Genomic DNA, 14,032 nt, shown 5'->3' on the forward strand with positions numbered 1-14,032 from the left:
TCAAGGTACTTGCAGTCCTGGAACACCACTGAAATTCTCACTTTCCATGGAACTAAATAACTGTACAAAATCTCTTAGAGATCAACTTTGGAATATTCAGGAGAAGAATCATTAAGTAGGTGATTCAAATCAGAAAGTTACTGAGTGCCAAATATTACCTAGCGCTGGGGAGATGTCCACCCCAGCAGGATACAGTTCTGAGCAGCAATGTGGATAGCAGACAGGGAACACAATTATTCACTTCAGATAAAAAAAAAAAAAAAATGTTGTGCTCCAATGCTCCAATCAGCTTTCTGGAACTATTTCCTGAACTTGGTGAGCTCAAAACTCCCACAAGAGCTGGCTGTCACATGAGATTTCTGGCATGACTCATGGTATCCCTGGATCTTTTTGTAAACAGAAAAGGCTTCTGACAGTGTTTCCATACTTTATTTCTTTTTCTAACCCAAACTTGGACGGATGGAGCCTAGTGAAACTCTCATCAAAACTTGGATTCTAAGATGCTAGCCAAATTTGAATTCTTTTGCGATATTTCCATGTTACAGAAAATATTTCAATTAGCTCAACCCTAGAGACTCATTTATACTTAAGTTAACATGAGGATTTTGGCTCCTGGTTTATAAGACATTACTTCACAGAATGGGTCTTTAGCACCACCAGGCAGATGAGAGTGAGGGAGAGGAGAGAAAAATCATACAGACAGAAATGTTTATCATGCATATTTTCAAATTGTAGCATGTCAGCTGAGGAAAGCTAAGGAGGAAGGACAAAGTTCAGTGGGAAAACAGTAAACCCAAAAGGATGTCAAGGTGGACACAAAGAGGGCCAAGAAGTGAAGTGATTACAAATCTTTGTCAGATGCTAATTTGAAATGATGCATCTTGTAACATTTTCTTAATTGTTTAAAATCATTAAAGTTCACAATTAATCACTAAGTAAAAAAAAAGACAAATGGCCATATATGATTATTTCTTAAAATTATGAATAGTGTAAAACTTTTTAAAAATGAAAGTGTGGGAGAAAGTTTCAAAAGTGTTTCAGCCCTCTCCTGGTATTAGAGCAGTGACATTTAACTTTTAAATTTCCATATTCTGAATTAGCTAGCTACGGCTTTGGGAAGATAAGTCACTCTTTTACTCTCTCTCTTGCCCTCTCTTGCTCACTCTCTCTCTCTCTCTCTCTCATGTGCACGTGTCTCTCCCTCTCATCATAAACTTGGACTAAAGAGCCAGCCAAAGTCCAAGTCCCTTCTTGTTTTCCTCACTCCCTTCCTGACGACATTTTCGGAAGCACACACTCATCTGAAGTCATATCTAATTTTCTGCAATGAATATGTCAATAAACTCTCCTGCCAACTATGGTACAAGTACAAATTGTGCTTCTATACCTACCATTTCTAATTACTGTTCATATTCACCTACATCTATTGTCTGATTTTTAGGTTTCACATTTGCACAGCACATGTTACCTTCACATGTATAAATAATCATATCCGTATGTATCTAAATATTCAAGAATACACCAGAGAATACTATGGTGTGAGAGGCTGGAGACTAGCCATAGAGTTATGGTGATTAGTTGTGGATTTCTGTACCATTTATGTCTCAGACATGGGTGTCTTTGTCCTTCCCTTCCTCTCTGCCTTATTCTTTCCCTACCACTTTCTCTTTCTCCCTGATATCAACCTGGCCAAGCCTGAGTACTCTTGTTATTAGGAACTGTCTTTACTGCACTTTGGTTTTGCAAGGAGAGAAATTTTTGTTTTATATATAAAAGAACCTAAAGTTTTACATTCAATTATCACAGCATAAAAATAGATTGTTCTGTTGAAAAAGTAATGAATTGATAGCATAGTTCTGATTAATAGAGTTTAATTAACTATTGAATAAGCCTTGTTGAAAATATGTGTTTCAACATATATTTATTGAGTTTCTATTAAGTGCCAGGCACTGTGCTTGGCACTGGAGATACATTAATAAATAATCAATAAATAACACAAACCCTCCACCTGGAGTGTGAAGTCTAACAAAAAATATAATCAATCATTCTTAAATTTGGCCTACTAAGTCCATATTTATGATCATTATTTTAAAATATGCATTTAATTAATAAACAAGTATTCACAGCTAAGTAATCCCCAAGAAGAACCTTCTCAGGGAGGCACTTTTGAGTACTAAAAGGGATAATACTGTTGTAATGAAGGTTGTAAAATCCAATATGCCAAGATTTGTAACATGTAAATGTGCTCCAGACTGAAACTTGGCATATATGAAGGAATTTTGTACAGTTATTTATATATGCATGATTTAAATGTCTTGGGACTATAGCATATCTGATTCAAGGAATCTGGCTTCATTCAAATTCAATCTTGGTGAAAGATTTTTTTAAATTAAATAAGTTAATACTTTGTATACGTGTATATATGTATACACACATAAATGTATGTGAATAAACACATTTTATGTATGTGTACTTCCTCCACAAACTTCCCAGTTTTTAAGGCTAAAATGAGATGACAAGGGGGATATTAAAATTCGCACATTTTCTTTATGTAAATGTCTATAAGCATATGGAATCAACTACTTAGGAAAGCAGCTGAAATAGTAAGTTTAGATGAGTTTCAGTAGGGTATAGCTATCCTTCTGGAGAAAGGCTAGAGCTCTGTGGTTTGAGAAACTTTAGAAGTGAAATTGAAATCAACCCAAAGGCCATAAGAGCATTAGCCTGGTTGTTCCTTTCCTAGCTTGCATGTGTGTGTATGTGTGTCTGTGTGTTTTGTGTCTTATGTAAATGAATCAAGGTTCAGCAGGAAGACCACTCCTTCCTTCTTTGCTTACACCAGTGTGCCTCATTAGGGATACAGTGTCACAGAAGTGTTTAGTTTAAGAATGTATGAGTTTCACAAAAGCCCACATTATTAAAAATATGCTTAGGAAGACTCTTGTTTCTGAGAACTGAAATTGCTTCCTCGACAGGACTGGAAAATGGTTTTTCTGCAAATGATATACCTATAGAGCATCTCTCCATGGGGACCCTCCTTCAGTAACTTCCTTTGGCATAACGGGATCCATGAGGCTGAATCCTCTGAGGGCAATGCTGCCTTTAGTGCATCTCCCAAAAAGCATAAATATTTTCATCCTTAGCTTTCCTGAATCTAACAAAATGCAGGAGGCCCCAGTGAGGCTCAGCATGGCAATACTTCCCCAGGGTATTGAGGTGCTTAAGAAAGTTTGGGGGCTTTCACAGAACAACCTGATGATTAGCTAAAGAGCCAACCCAAGTCTATCATCTTTTCTTTGCAGATATACCATCTAACATTTCTTTCTTCTATCTTAGCACAAAAAGCTCATATAGAGGGAGGAAATAATGTTCTTTCAAGAATCTACCTGTTGTAGAGAAGCTGATATGGGGCAACAATGAGCAGGTGAGCAAAAGACCATGAGCATTGGAGCCACCCACATTGGGTTCAAACCCCAACTTACTTAGTTCTTGTGGTAGTTATTAGTACAGCTCAACAAATATTTCTAGCTTTCTGCATTTCAGGCACATGGTAGGGCTGCATTTCCCCCATCTACTTTGAAGTTGGTTGTGGCCATGCAATTAGTTCTGGTCAAAAATTTTGAGTGGAACTGACATGTGTTTCTTCTGGGTAGAAGGCTTAATGGCCAGAGTGAGACCCACCAGAGCTCCCTTTTCTCTCCACCATAGTAAGGGAATATTTAAGACGGTGGCTGCTCCATTAGCCTAAGTCTTAGAGTGAGGACAATGCCAAGCAGAGCCAATAGCCAACATGTGATGGACATGTAGTGTGCATGAGAAATAAATCTTTGCAGCTTTAAGGCTCTGAGATTTGGGGCATATTTGTTATCTTGGCATACCCTAGCCTAGCCTGACTAAGGGACAAGTTCTGTGCCTTTTAGGCTAGCCTCCTAACCTCTTTATGTTTTTGGCTTAGGGTCTATGAATTAAGGAAAATAATCAAGATCCCTGTGAGCATTAAATAAGATAATGTGAATGGGGCACTGACACAATCCAATTTATTAGTAAAATCTTACTGTTTGATAAGTTTCTTTCTCCCTCTATCCTACGCCCATCTCAATACCAGACAAACATACTCACATATACATACACATAAACACACTTCTCTTTTTATCAAATGTTGAAGAAGATAACATCTGTTTTTGTTCCCTTTTCTGGATTTCTTCTCTCTACCCACTCTCTTCCCTTCCCAATGCCTTTCTATTTTAGCTAGATATTAAAATTGATATTTAATTCAATATCATTCTCCTGCGCCTTCCCCACAGAATATCTACATTCAGTTGAGTGCATTCTTCTTTACCCCAAAGAAGTGAATCTTAAGAATGGGATTAAAGGCAGTATGGTCAGCTGGTAATGGAGCTAGCTGGGTTGGAGAATTCCCTAATACTCCAAATTGATATCCCTAGGACAACCACAAATCTGCTTCTTTCCAAAGTTAGACAATATTATGAGATAAGAACATAAAGGAAGTTAATGAGTTTATGTGTGAAAGCACTATGGGAAAGCTTTTCCCTTGGGCCTTACCATCTATTCTGAACAGGTACCAGGACTTCTTTTGAAATAACTGAAATGTTACCTAGGTACCTTTTAGCCCCACATTCCTGCTTTAGGAATACATTCAAGAAGTTCTAATAAACTATAAAAACTAGAACGACGATAAAAGACAAATTATTTAGACTAAATAGCATAGGTACCTTACGCACTTCCTTGTGGTTATAATTATGATAACCAATGCCTTCCTGATGTAATTACATGGAACACTAAGCCTATCATTTATCTTTTTTATATTAATACCCCTTTGTCAATGATAATACTTGGTTTTCATCTTTAAACTTTGATACTCTTTTTTTAAACAAAATAAATAACCCCATTCATACCATAGCTGTCGGTAAAGTTTAATCATACATCATATAATTTTTTGCCAGCCTCAAACCAGATTAGCCCCAATATAAATATAACCACTAAAGATAAGTAATTTAAAAACAGGACATGCTAAAAAGTAGGTGAGGGCCATTGCTATGAAGTCACTAACCTGAAACATATACATAGTTTTGAGTAGTTCAGGAGCCAAAGATGGCAGTGATCCAAAAACCTTTTCTTATTAGAAATTTAAATGTTCCTCTACTTTCTTTTCTAGAAACTAGAAAGAAATCTACAAATATCTGGGGCTAAAGCAAAAGCTATCAGCTTAACAAAAGAAGAAATACTACACATTCCCATCTAATTAAGTAAAAGTCATTTTTCAAAAAATTAAAGGCTGAAATTTTTTGCAACTTAATCCAAAATTTTATTAGCAAACTCTAATTATTATCCTGATTGGCAGTAATAAAATCTCCCAAACAGGTCAACTAATTTAAGTGCTATCTGTAATCATTTGGATTTTAACATGATGGTTATTACTTATTACCCTGAAACCAAGCAGCACAATGAGATATTGATTACTTTTAACCTTTAGATCCAAGGATTCAAGAAAGGTCAGAGGAGGGGAATACTCTACCTCTCTTGGCTGGCAAACGGATAGCCTTCAGGAGAATTCAAATGACTCCCGTTGGCCAAGTACATCCAAGATTAGTTTATTCTCCAGGCTAACAAGAAATGATGATACTTTAAAAAATAACACTCAGCACATATTTAGTGAGCATTACATTTATATAACCAATGGCCTCAGATGTGCTTCACATCACAGCAAGTCTCAGACTGTTAACCCTTTACCAAGTTTTGTTTGTGGAAGCCTCTTTGTTGCAATGAGATAGTAAATATAGGAGCATTTATTGGAATAAACTTATCTCATTGAACTCAGAGTTCTTAGTAGATTCCAAAAGGCTGAATACAATCATTGGCCACTGTTGGCCACTATCATTTCTTTTGGTTTTCTTTTTCCGTGACGGCATTTAGAAATATTTTTCACATTTGTGCTGCTAAAAGCAATGAGTTCTAGGTAGGGTCCAGCAGAATTACAGGCAAGAGAAACATAACTGTTATGTGTTAGATTAATTTGCAGAACACTTGGCATTATTATTGCCAAGTCGTCAAATTGTTCCAAGTTGTTCCGGAAGGTTGTTATTAATAGTATGTTTTCTGAGGAAAGTTCTGTCTACTTTTGGAACTGCATTTCTGTTGCCAAGGAAACTCCTTTAAGCACAGTTTTCTAGGAGCACACTGCTGCTTTTGTTTGCCAGTGTCCTATTCATATCATCTAAGTAAGCGTTTTACGTGCTCCAGCCTTCAGTCCCAAATGTTGAAGTTTTAGCCCATTTAAGTTGCTTTTTCAAACATAGCTAATGCCTGCTATGATTTCCCTCTCTCCCTTTCTCTCCCCTCACTCTCCACTCTCCATCCAAGCCCCCCCTCCCCGCCTTCTTCCCACTCTGCCTCCAACATGCCCAACTCTTACTATTCAAGTTTTATTTTTTTAAACAGTTGCATTAGGGCAGATAGTTTTCACAAGTTTTTGATAAATTAACTTTAATTTGAATAATAATTCCATAGGTTGTAGCATTAGTCCTTCAAGTGTTAATTATCTTTTCACTCTAAAATTAATGTACTCATTTCCTACTGACTCCTCTACCCCGTTTATTGAGGTGCTGAGGAAAACATGTCACTGAGTCCCGAGCCAGCCCTGTTGTTGTGACTGAGCCTGGTCACATGGCCCATCTCTGCCAAAAGGAGGGCCCTGAGAAAAGGTGACAAAGACAGTGATTTCCTGTCAGCAAAGAGTACGACAGGGCTGTCTAGAAGTGATGCAAATGAGGGGAACTTTCCCCACGGCTTGTTTGATCCGCTCTAGGCCAGAGCCAGCCAGGCCAGGGAGAGAGGGAGCAGCACAATGCCTCAGAGGCCAACGCACCTTCCGGACAGTGGCTCACCCGCTAGAGACAAAAACTGCTGGCGGGGCTTCCCTTCCTTGCCCCTCCACACGCACAGCCAACTATTTCTTGGCATCCTATTCTCTTAACATCTTTTTTTTTTTTCTTTTTAAAGAAGTGATTCAAATAGGAATTACAGGCTCCAGCATGAACAGTGTTTCAAACGTTGTTGAGAAACCACATTCATCTACCTTTTCTTCCCCTAAACATTTCAGGATAAGTTTTGCCCTCTCTCAAAAAAAGGAAAAAAAAAGGAAAAAAAATATATGTTCGAGTATTCATAGCAAACACTGATTCATCAAAGCTCAAATTAGTATGACAGTTAATCTAAGGACTTTTCAAACTTTAATAAAAATGAAACAACAAATTCATTTCTAGATAAGCAGTGGAGACAGTCTAGATCTTTCTATTCTGATCACTTTTTAAATGACTAGATAATGTTATTTGAAATATTATAATGAATTTAAGCATATTCTTCTTATCTTAAAGGAGTTTTAATCTAACATACAATTAAGCTATACAATTAATCTACCAGGAAAAGAGGTAAAAAATTACCATTAAATTCTTGTGCCTGATATATCTAGTACATTTTTACCTTGAGTGCTTCAATAACTGTAATTTGTTTCATTTTGAACATCAGGGTAGAGATGTAACACTCAACACTGAAATTCCAATATAAGGCCTAATTAACAGAATTTAATTTTTTGACATGTCCTTCTATTCTGTACACCACCATGTGAATTTTTTTAAAAAAAGTTAATGAATTTTCTTCTATTTCAAGTTTAGCTACTGTGACCTGGACCGTGAACCAACCTAACATTACACTTTTAGGGGCTCAAGTTTAGTCATAAGAATATCAAATCACATCTGAAATTAGTTCGATCAATTTGGTCCAGAACAAAATAAAAGAGAGCTATTCCAGAAAGCTGAAATGTGTGAATTTATAAAATACAGGAATAGTGTGATTAATCTGTTTTCTGAGATCAGTTCACATCTATGACAACATCATTTTGATATCAATAGTTATAAAATAGCAAGTCAACTATGTTCCATATTTCTTCTTGTCCTTTATATTTCCTATTCCTCAGAATTTCTAATTCTATTCCACATGTATTTATATTTAATAATTATTACGGTTAGAAATTTATTTACCATACCATTCTAAGCCCTTGTATTTAAAAAAAATCCTAAAAGAAAATGTTTTCACATCTAAGTATCAAAACAAAATTTCTTCAAAGAAAGTATTATCTCTTTTTCTTATAGAAAGTACACATTTTGCAATTGGACACATTTCCCTCTTTGCTTTCACTACCAGGAAACTCAAAATATAACATTGGGATCATGTTTTAGTAACTGTACAGGGCTTTACAGTTTATATACAGGCATATTAACTCCTCTTACAGATGCAACTTATAGTATATGTATATTTTCTCCAGTCTGATTTGTATTTATGTTTTTAAAACATTTATATTATTTTCATGTTGATTCTTATAAATAACCTCAAATTCATAGCAGGGTAAAAATGTAATTGATCTGTTTAGTAGCCATTGTATTATATAAATGAATGGTCCTTTTCCTTTTACACAGAGGACATGTTTGGACTTATATGAATGAAGCCATATGAGTAACTAACCTTCAAAATTAAGTACAAAATCTTTAGTATAAATTCTCTGAAAGTACAAAGATCTCAGTTGAATTGGATACTTATTTAGTAGTATTTTTAAGCTGGAAGAGTTATTTTTAACCCTTTATAAATCATGTACAAATCATGTTGCTTAACAACGGGGTATGTTCCGAGAAATGTATATCACTGCTATAATCTCTCCCTTTCTCCTCACCTCACTTTCTGCTCTCCATCCAAGCAGTGTTTCATGATTTTGTCACTGTGTGAACATCCTAGAGTGTACTTAGATAAACCTAGATGATAGAGTAGATGGTAGAGACTATTACACATCTTGGCTGTACGGTAGAGCCTATTGCTCCTAGGCTACAAACCTGTACAGCATGTTACTATACTGAATACTGTAGGCAACTGTAACACAATGGTAAGTATGTGTGTACGTAAATATAGAAAAGGTACAGTAAAAATATAGTATTATAACCTTATGGGACAACCATTGCATATGTAGTCCATCAAAGGCCAAAAATCTTGTTATGTGGCCCATGACCATAATCTAATATTTTATTGATGAGGAGCAGGTAAGTTATCGTTCAAGGAACAAATATATAAGTGGTGTGTTTCAGTGAGCTTCATACTATCTGAAAACTCTTGTTCAATTATAACAATAATCACCAGGCTGCAACTTCTGGATTTGGCCCTTGAAATTAACCCTTGGAGTCTGGAACTCCAGACCAACTTAGGATCACTAGGAGATCTGTCACCTGTGCTCTGTAGGTAGCAGCGAACTGGCAGTCCTTTGTGCATAGGTAAGAAGCCTCTGATAGGGCACACCCTCACCATACTACAAAGTCAGCTGTACCTGCTAGGGAGGACAGTGCAGCAGCAACAGCAGCAGTCTGAGCTATAACTCCCCAATCGTTGAAATGCTTCTAGGTCACTCAGTCTATAACACTTAGAGGATGGGGGAGGAGGTGTCATGAGCTTCCCCTAGCCCAAGAATAATGCCAACTTTGATCTGTAGAAATGAAAAAATGGAGCTTTTCCTTCACAAGTGGGTTTATAAATACTTCTCCATTAATAGCTAACGCACATGCAGACCAGCAGAGTGACAGCTCCCTGTGATTATGAATTCTGGCATCGTAACTCTAGTCCAAATAGGAGCTGAACTTTCAAAATCATAGTGGTTACTTTTGAGAAATTAAATTGTCCTACTTAGGAAGATAGGAGGAATGAAGAGAAAGAAAATGAGAGGGTGGGTGCAAATTCTCCTTCGAGGTAATTCTCAGGTTGAGGAAGAAAAAATGAGAAAAGACTACATATGTGTTTTCTAGGCTGACGATATTGCCAATGTCCATTAGAAAATAGATATAGGAGGCTCCTATTCAGAGGTAGAGCAAGACAGATAAGGGGGAAGGCAAGTCACTGGCAGTATAACTCGCTGTCTCAAAACAAAGAAGAAAGTATATTTAAGGGAATGGTTAGTTTTTAATAGGAATTAGGTTGCTCTTGAGACTGCAGTTTAAAATTAACTCAAAAAATGATCTTAAATTTCTAACAATATAAAAATAACAAGAAATAGTTTAAATAGAAAGTCCACTTTATAGCCCATTGCAGTATTAAGGTTTCTGAATTATGTCAAGTTGTACTAATGTAGTCTTTGCCCATTAAATCCAATTATTTGTCTTTATAAGTTCCTTGTGTATTTTGCTGGCTTTAGGTAGCCTAAATATCACAATAGATGCTCTACTCAGGATATCTGCTGAGTGGATAGTCTAGGGTTTCTGTATTTCATACAATCTGTAGTTTCATATTTAGGAGGTAAGGCTAGCTGATTTTCTAGTGCAGATCAGGATATAAAAATATATAGGTAAAGTCAGGAAGGTAATGCCTAATGTTGAAAAAGCTAAATAAGCTTCACTCTCACTGACTAGCATCTTACTAGATTTTATCTAACCTGACATTTCTAAATGTATACCTTGGGGATCAACCTAGGACTTCATAAATGCATGAGTCAGGGTTTGGGCATAAATACTCCAGGAAAGGGGTTGAGTGATGAAATACAGAGAGACACCCAGGGAGAGAAGAACAAAGGTTTTAAATGCTCTAATAGAAGGAATAAAGATTCAGTCCTGCTCTATAGTTTCCTAGGATTTTTGCCATCACTCAGCTGAAGATCTCCCTTAAAAGTTTCACCTCATCCTTTTCATTAATACTAGGGATGATGAGCTTCATTTTCATCCTTGATTTTTAAACTCACAACTGTTGGTTCAATATCAGCTGTATAAGGTGTTTGTTCAACAGCATTTACAGTACAACTTTAAGCATTTTCTTTGGTGTTATGTAACTATTTTAAGAAACAAAGATGGTATAGATATGTTGAGATGGACTGGGAAATGCTGTCAAATGGGTTGGGAGGTCTTGTTGAATTGTCACAATGAGTGGGGAACATGAAGAGTAAATGTTCTGTAGTGTAAAAGATAGGCCCACAAACTAAAAAAAAAAATTGTTTTGCCCTAAATGGCAATGGTGCCCTTAATTAAAAAGGTTAACAAAGCACTAGTATCTTTTGGGGTCGACAAATACAAAGATTAGAGATAAATAAGGTAGTCTCAAATTGTATTTAAAATCTAGCAAGGCCTGGGCACCAATTGAAAAGCTTTATTCCTTCAGGGGTCTCTATGATCAACAGACCATAAATACCCCTTTCTCAAGGCATCAGTTCAGTTGCTTCCTGGAAAAGCAGATTAAAACAGAGGAATAGGATATTGACAATGTTGACTTAACCTGGAAATCCCTGAGGATTCTTGGGAAGACATGAAATTAATTCTTCTCATCAGTTTTTCTAATTTAGGAGCCACCTGAAGTTCTACATGACTCCTCAGTCAATACCCTCAGGGTTATTCTGGAGGCTTCCAAGCCTCTGGAATAATTTGGGAGTGCACATAAAGAAAGACCCTACAGACTTGCAGCATCTTCTACTGGTTTCTAACTCAATCTTTAATTTTGCCTATAAGCCAAATGCAAAGTTAGTGCTGGTCTAATGAGCAGAGCTATGTTAAGCACCTAAAAGCAGAAGAATGGTGACAGGACGTGAGTCACAAATGAAAAATCACAGTACAGAAAATGTTTGGAAAAATACTACAACCCAGAAGTTCTGAGTGGGTGGAATAATGGCCTTCGATATGCCAGAATGGGAATTTTCAGGCAAAGCGCTTATAAGGAAACTGCAAGAAAAAAGAAGACTGCATTTTTGTTCAGTGATTTCCTATTAATTGTGATGTAAATTATATGAATGTGATTTTGACAAAGAATAGCACTGTTTCTGAAAAAATAGTGGCTTATGTGCAAAATAAAAAATGCATCAAGAAGAAAAGAAATATTATTTGGCATCATGAGTGCAATAAAGTCCAAGATAATGGCTTATGGTTAGGTAACCTTTTATATTTTTCCCATTTGGCTCAATTTTTAATACTTAAGTCTAAGGGATAAAATATTTTTCTATCACTAAATTAACGTAGATTTATATGCATGTTTTCATATGTAATTCCTGATCCTGATGTGAAATGTGAAGTCATCTAGTTTTTGTTAAATTAGGTTGAGATTGTTACTGTAACAATATGTTATGCCAGAAGATATATTAGATAGCTGTGTTGTTAATGTGGACAGCTATCCATACAGGAAACAGCTAACAGTCAACAAACTCAATTAAAGTTGGACTGCATTCTTTAGAGAATAAAATGTCCCCATTTGCTGGGTCCCTGGGGAGCTTATATCTTCTCTTAACTGAGATGATTCCTAGGGGACACTAATTAAAGTCAACCAAACCCTTGAAAAGTACAAATATCTCTCTTTAGAGGAGGTAAAAGTTAAAATAATTTATTAAAGAACGGTAATCTAAAATGATAACATTGAAGAAGAAATAAGGCAACTTTTATTTGACCTTGAATGTACTTCTTATTCTATAAGAAATTTTTAAAAACTAGAAGGTAGTTGTTTCTTGTCATTATACTGTTGCTGATTCTGTGGTTAGTTATTAATTTTATTTTTTATGATTCACAATCTGCTCTTTGAAATATGCCATATGCTCAAAGCAATTCAAGGATGACAACTGTCAGAATTACTCCAATAAAAATTGCCTAAATGAGGAAGATTTACTGCAGTCTGATATTTCAGTGGAAAGTCCCTCTTCCCTCCCCCTGACAGCTTTTTCAGGCACTGCGAATCCTGCAACCATTTTTTTTTCTTTTAGGCAAAATCACATGATTGCTTTATAAGAACTGCTAAGACTATTTAAGTAGAATTGGTAAAATACAGTAGGTTAAGGGTGAATTAGCAGACATGGAAAACAATATAGATAGTTATTAGATGGATTGCCTGCAATCAATACATGAGTTTCAAGCCAGTTTTCTTAAATCACGTGGAAATGTATTGACTTAATTTGACAACGTCTGCTCTATGTATCACTAATAAACATTAAATTGGATGAGCCCTGTACTTTGGCAGAAGCAAGCCAAACCAAAGGCAAATTTCTTTTTTCCCTGGGAAGATCTGAGGGGTAGATAGACTCCACCTGAGTGCTCCAATCGTACCACGTTTTGTTAAATGTTACTAGTCCATTTATCCCTCATTTTGGTTCAGTCTATTTATGAATGCAGTTTCATTTATTGCTATTCATCTTGAAGATAAATCTTTGTCCTTCTATAGAATTACAGCAAATAGAATGTGATAAAGGGAACTTTCTTGCAATTATGATGTCGGCGCAGCCTGTCAGCACACAAGGGATGGAAATGAGTTTGGGGACAGGGAAGGGAATTCTAATAGACACCATGATACATACAATGAACGAAAAGATATCCTGAGAGAGAGAGAGAGACTTGTCAGGCTAATCAGATCTTCCACAGCAAGGTAAAGGCAGGAAGGGTAGCTCTAACCTTGTAAAGATGCTGCTGCTGCTCCTCTGACATCATCAGGTCGTGGCTGTCCATCACAAGGGACTCCATGTCAATCAGCCAATCCCAGAGCTCCTGATATTCTGAATCAAAGTCCAGAAGCCTGAAGATAAGGCACAAAATGCACAGAGTGTAGTTGTTAAAATCTCATATTAGAATAATATATTCTTGAAAACCCATGATGTTCCTAGTGATATCTACAAAAAGAGAAGAGAAAATTTCTATGTTGTTTACACAGTGGGCAAAATAGAAACTCAAAACTGCAACACAGCCACCTCTTAGATTGTGAAAACATAATATGCAATTCCAGTGCTCATACCTAAGACATGTTATGGCTATTTCCATTTGCTAACCCTTTCTGAGGATTTGCAGCACTTGAACAAAACGATCACCACTGCATCCTTAAAAAAGAGCACTGCCATTTAATAGACTGAGAAATAGAGAGTCAGTGACTTGTAGAAGGTTACATGGTCCCGAATTTTGGGTAAGAACAGCACCCTCAAAATTTGGACCCCTTTCTCCTCTACTAGATTTTCTATAGATATTACATCCTAATA

General features: G+C 36.3%; 1 protein-coding gene across 3 annotated transcripts in view; it reads right to left on the reverse strand.

Annotated features, from left to right (window-relative positions):
• Positions 1–14,032, reverse strand: part of AKAP6 (A-kinase anchoring protein 6) — a 627,789-nt gene that overhangs the window by 124,956 nt on the left and 488,801 nt on the right. For all 3 annotated transcript variants that reach the window (XM_055291569.2, XM_055291568.2, XM_063645887.1), the window contains exon 10: positions 13,458–13,578. In XM_055291569.2, the coding sequence (XP_055147544.1) occupies positions 13,458–13,578 (121 nt within the window). The remainder of the gene's footprint in view (positions 1–13,457; positions 13,579–14,032) is intronic.

The sequence above is a fragment of the Symphalangus syndactylus genome, chromosome 9 (genome assembly GCF_028878055.3).
Source record: "Symphalangus syndactylus isolate Jambi chromosome 9, NHGRI_mSymSyn1-v2.1_pri, whole genome shotgun sequence".
Taxonomy (NCBI): Eukaryota; Metazoa; Chordata; class Mammalia; order Primates; family Hylobatidae; genus Symphalangus; species Symphalangus syndactylus.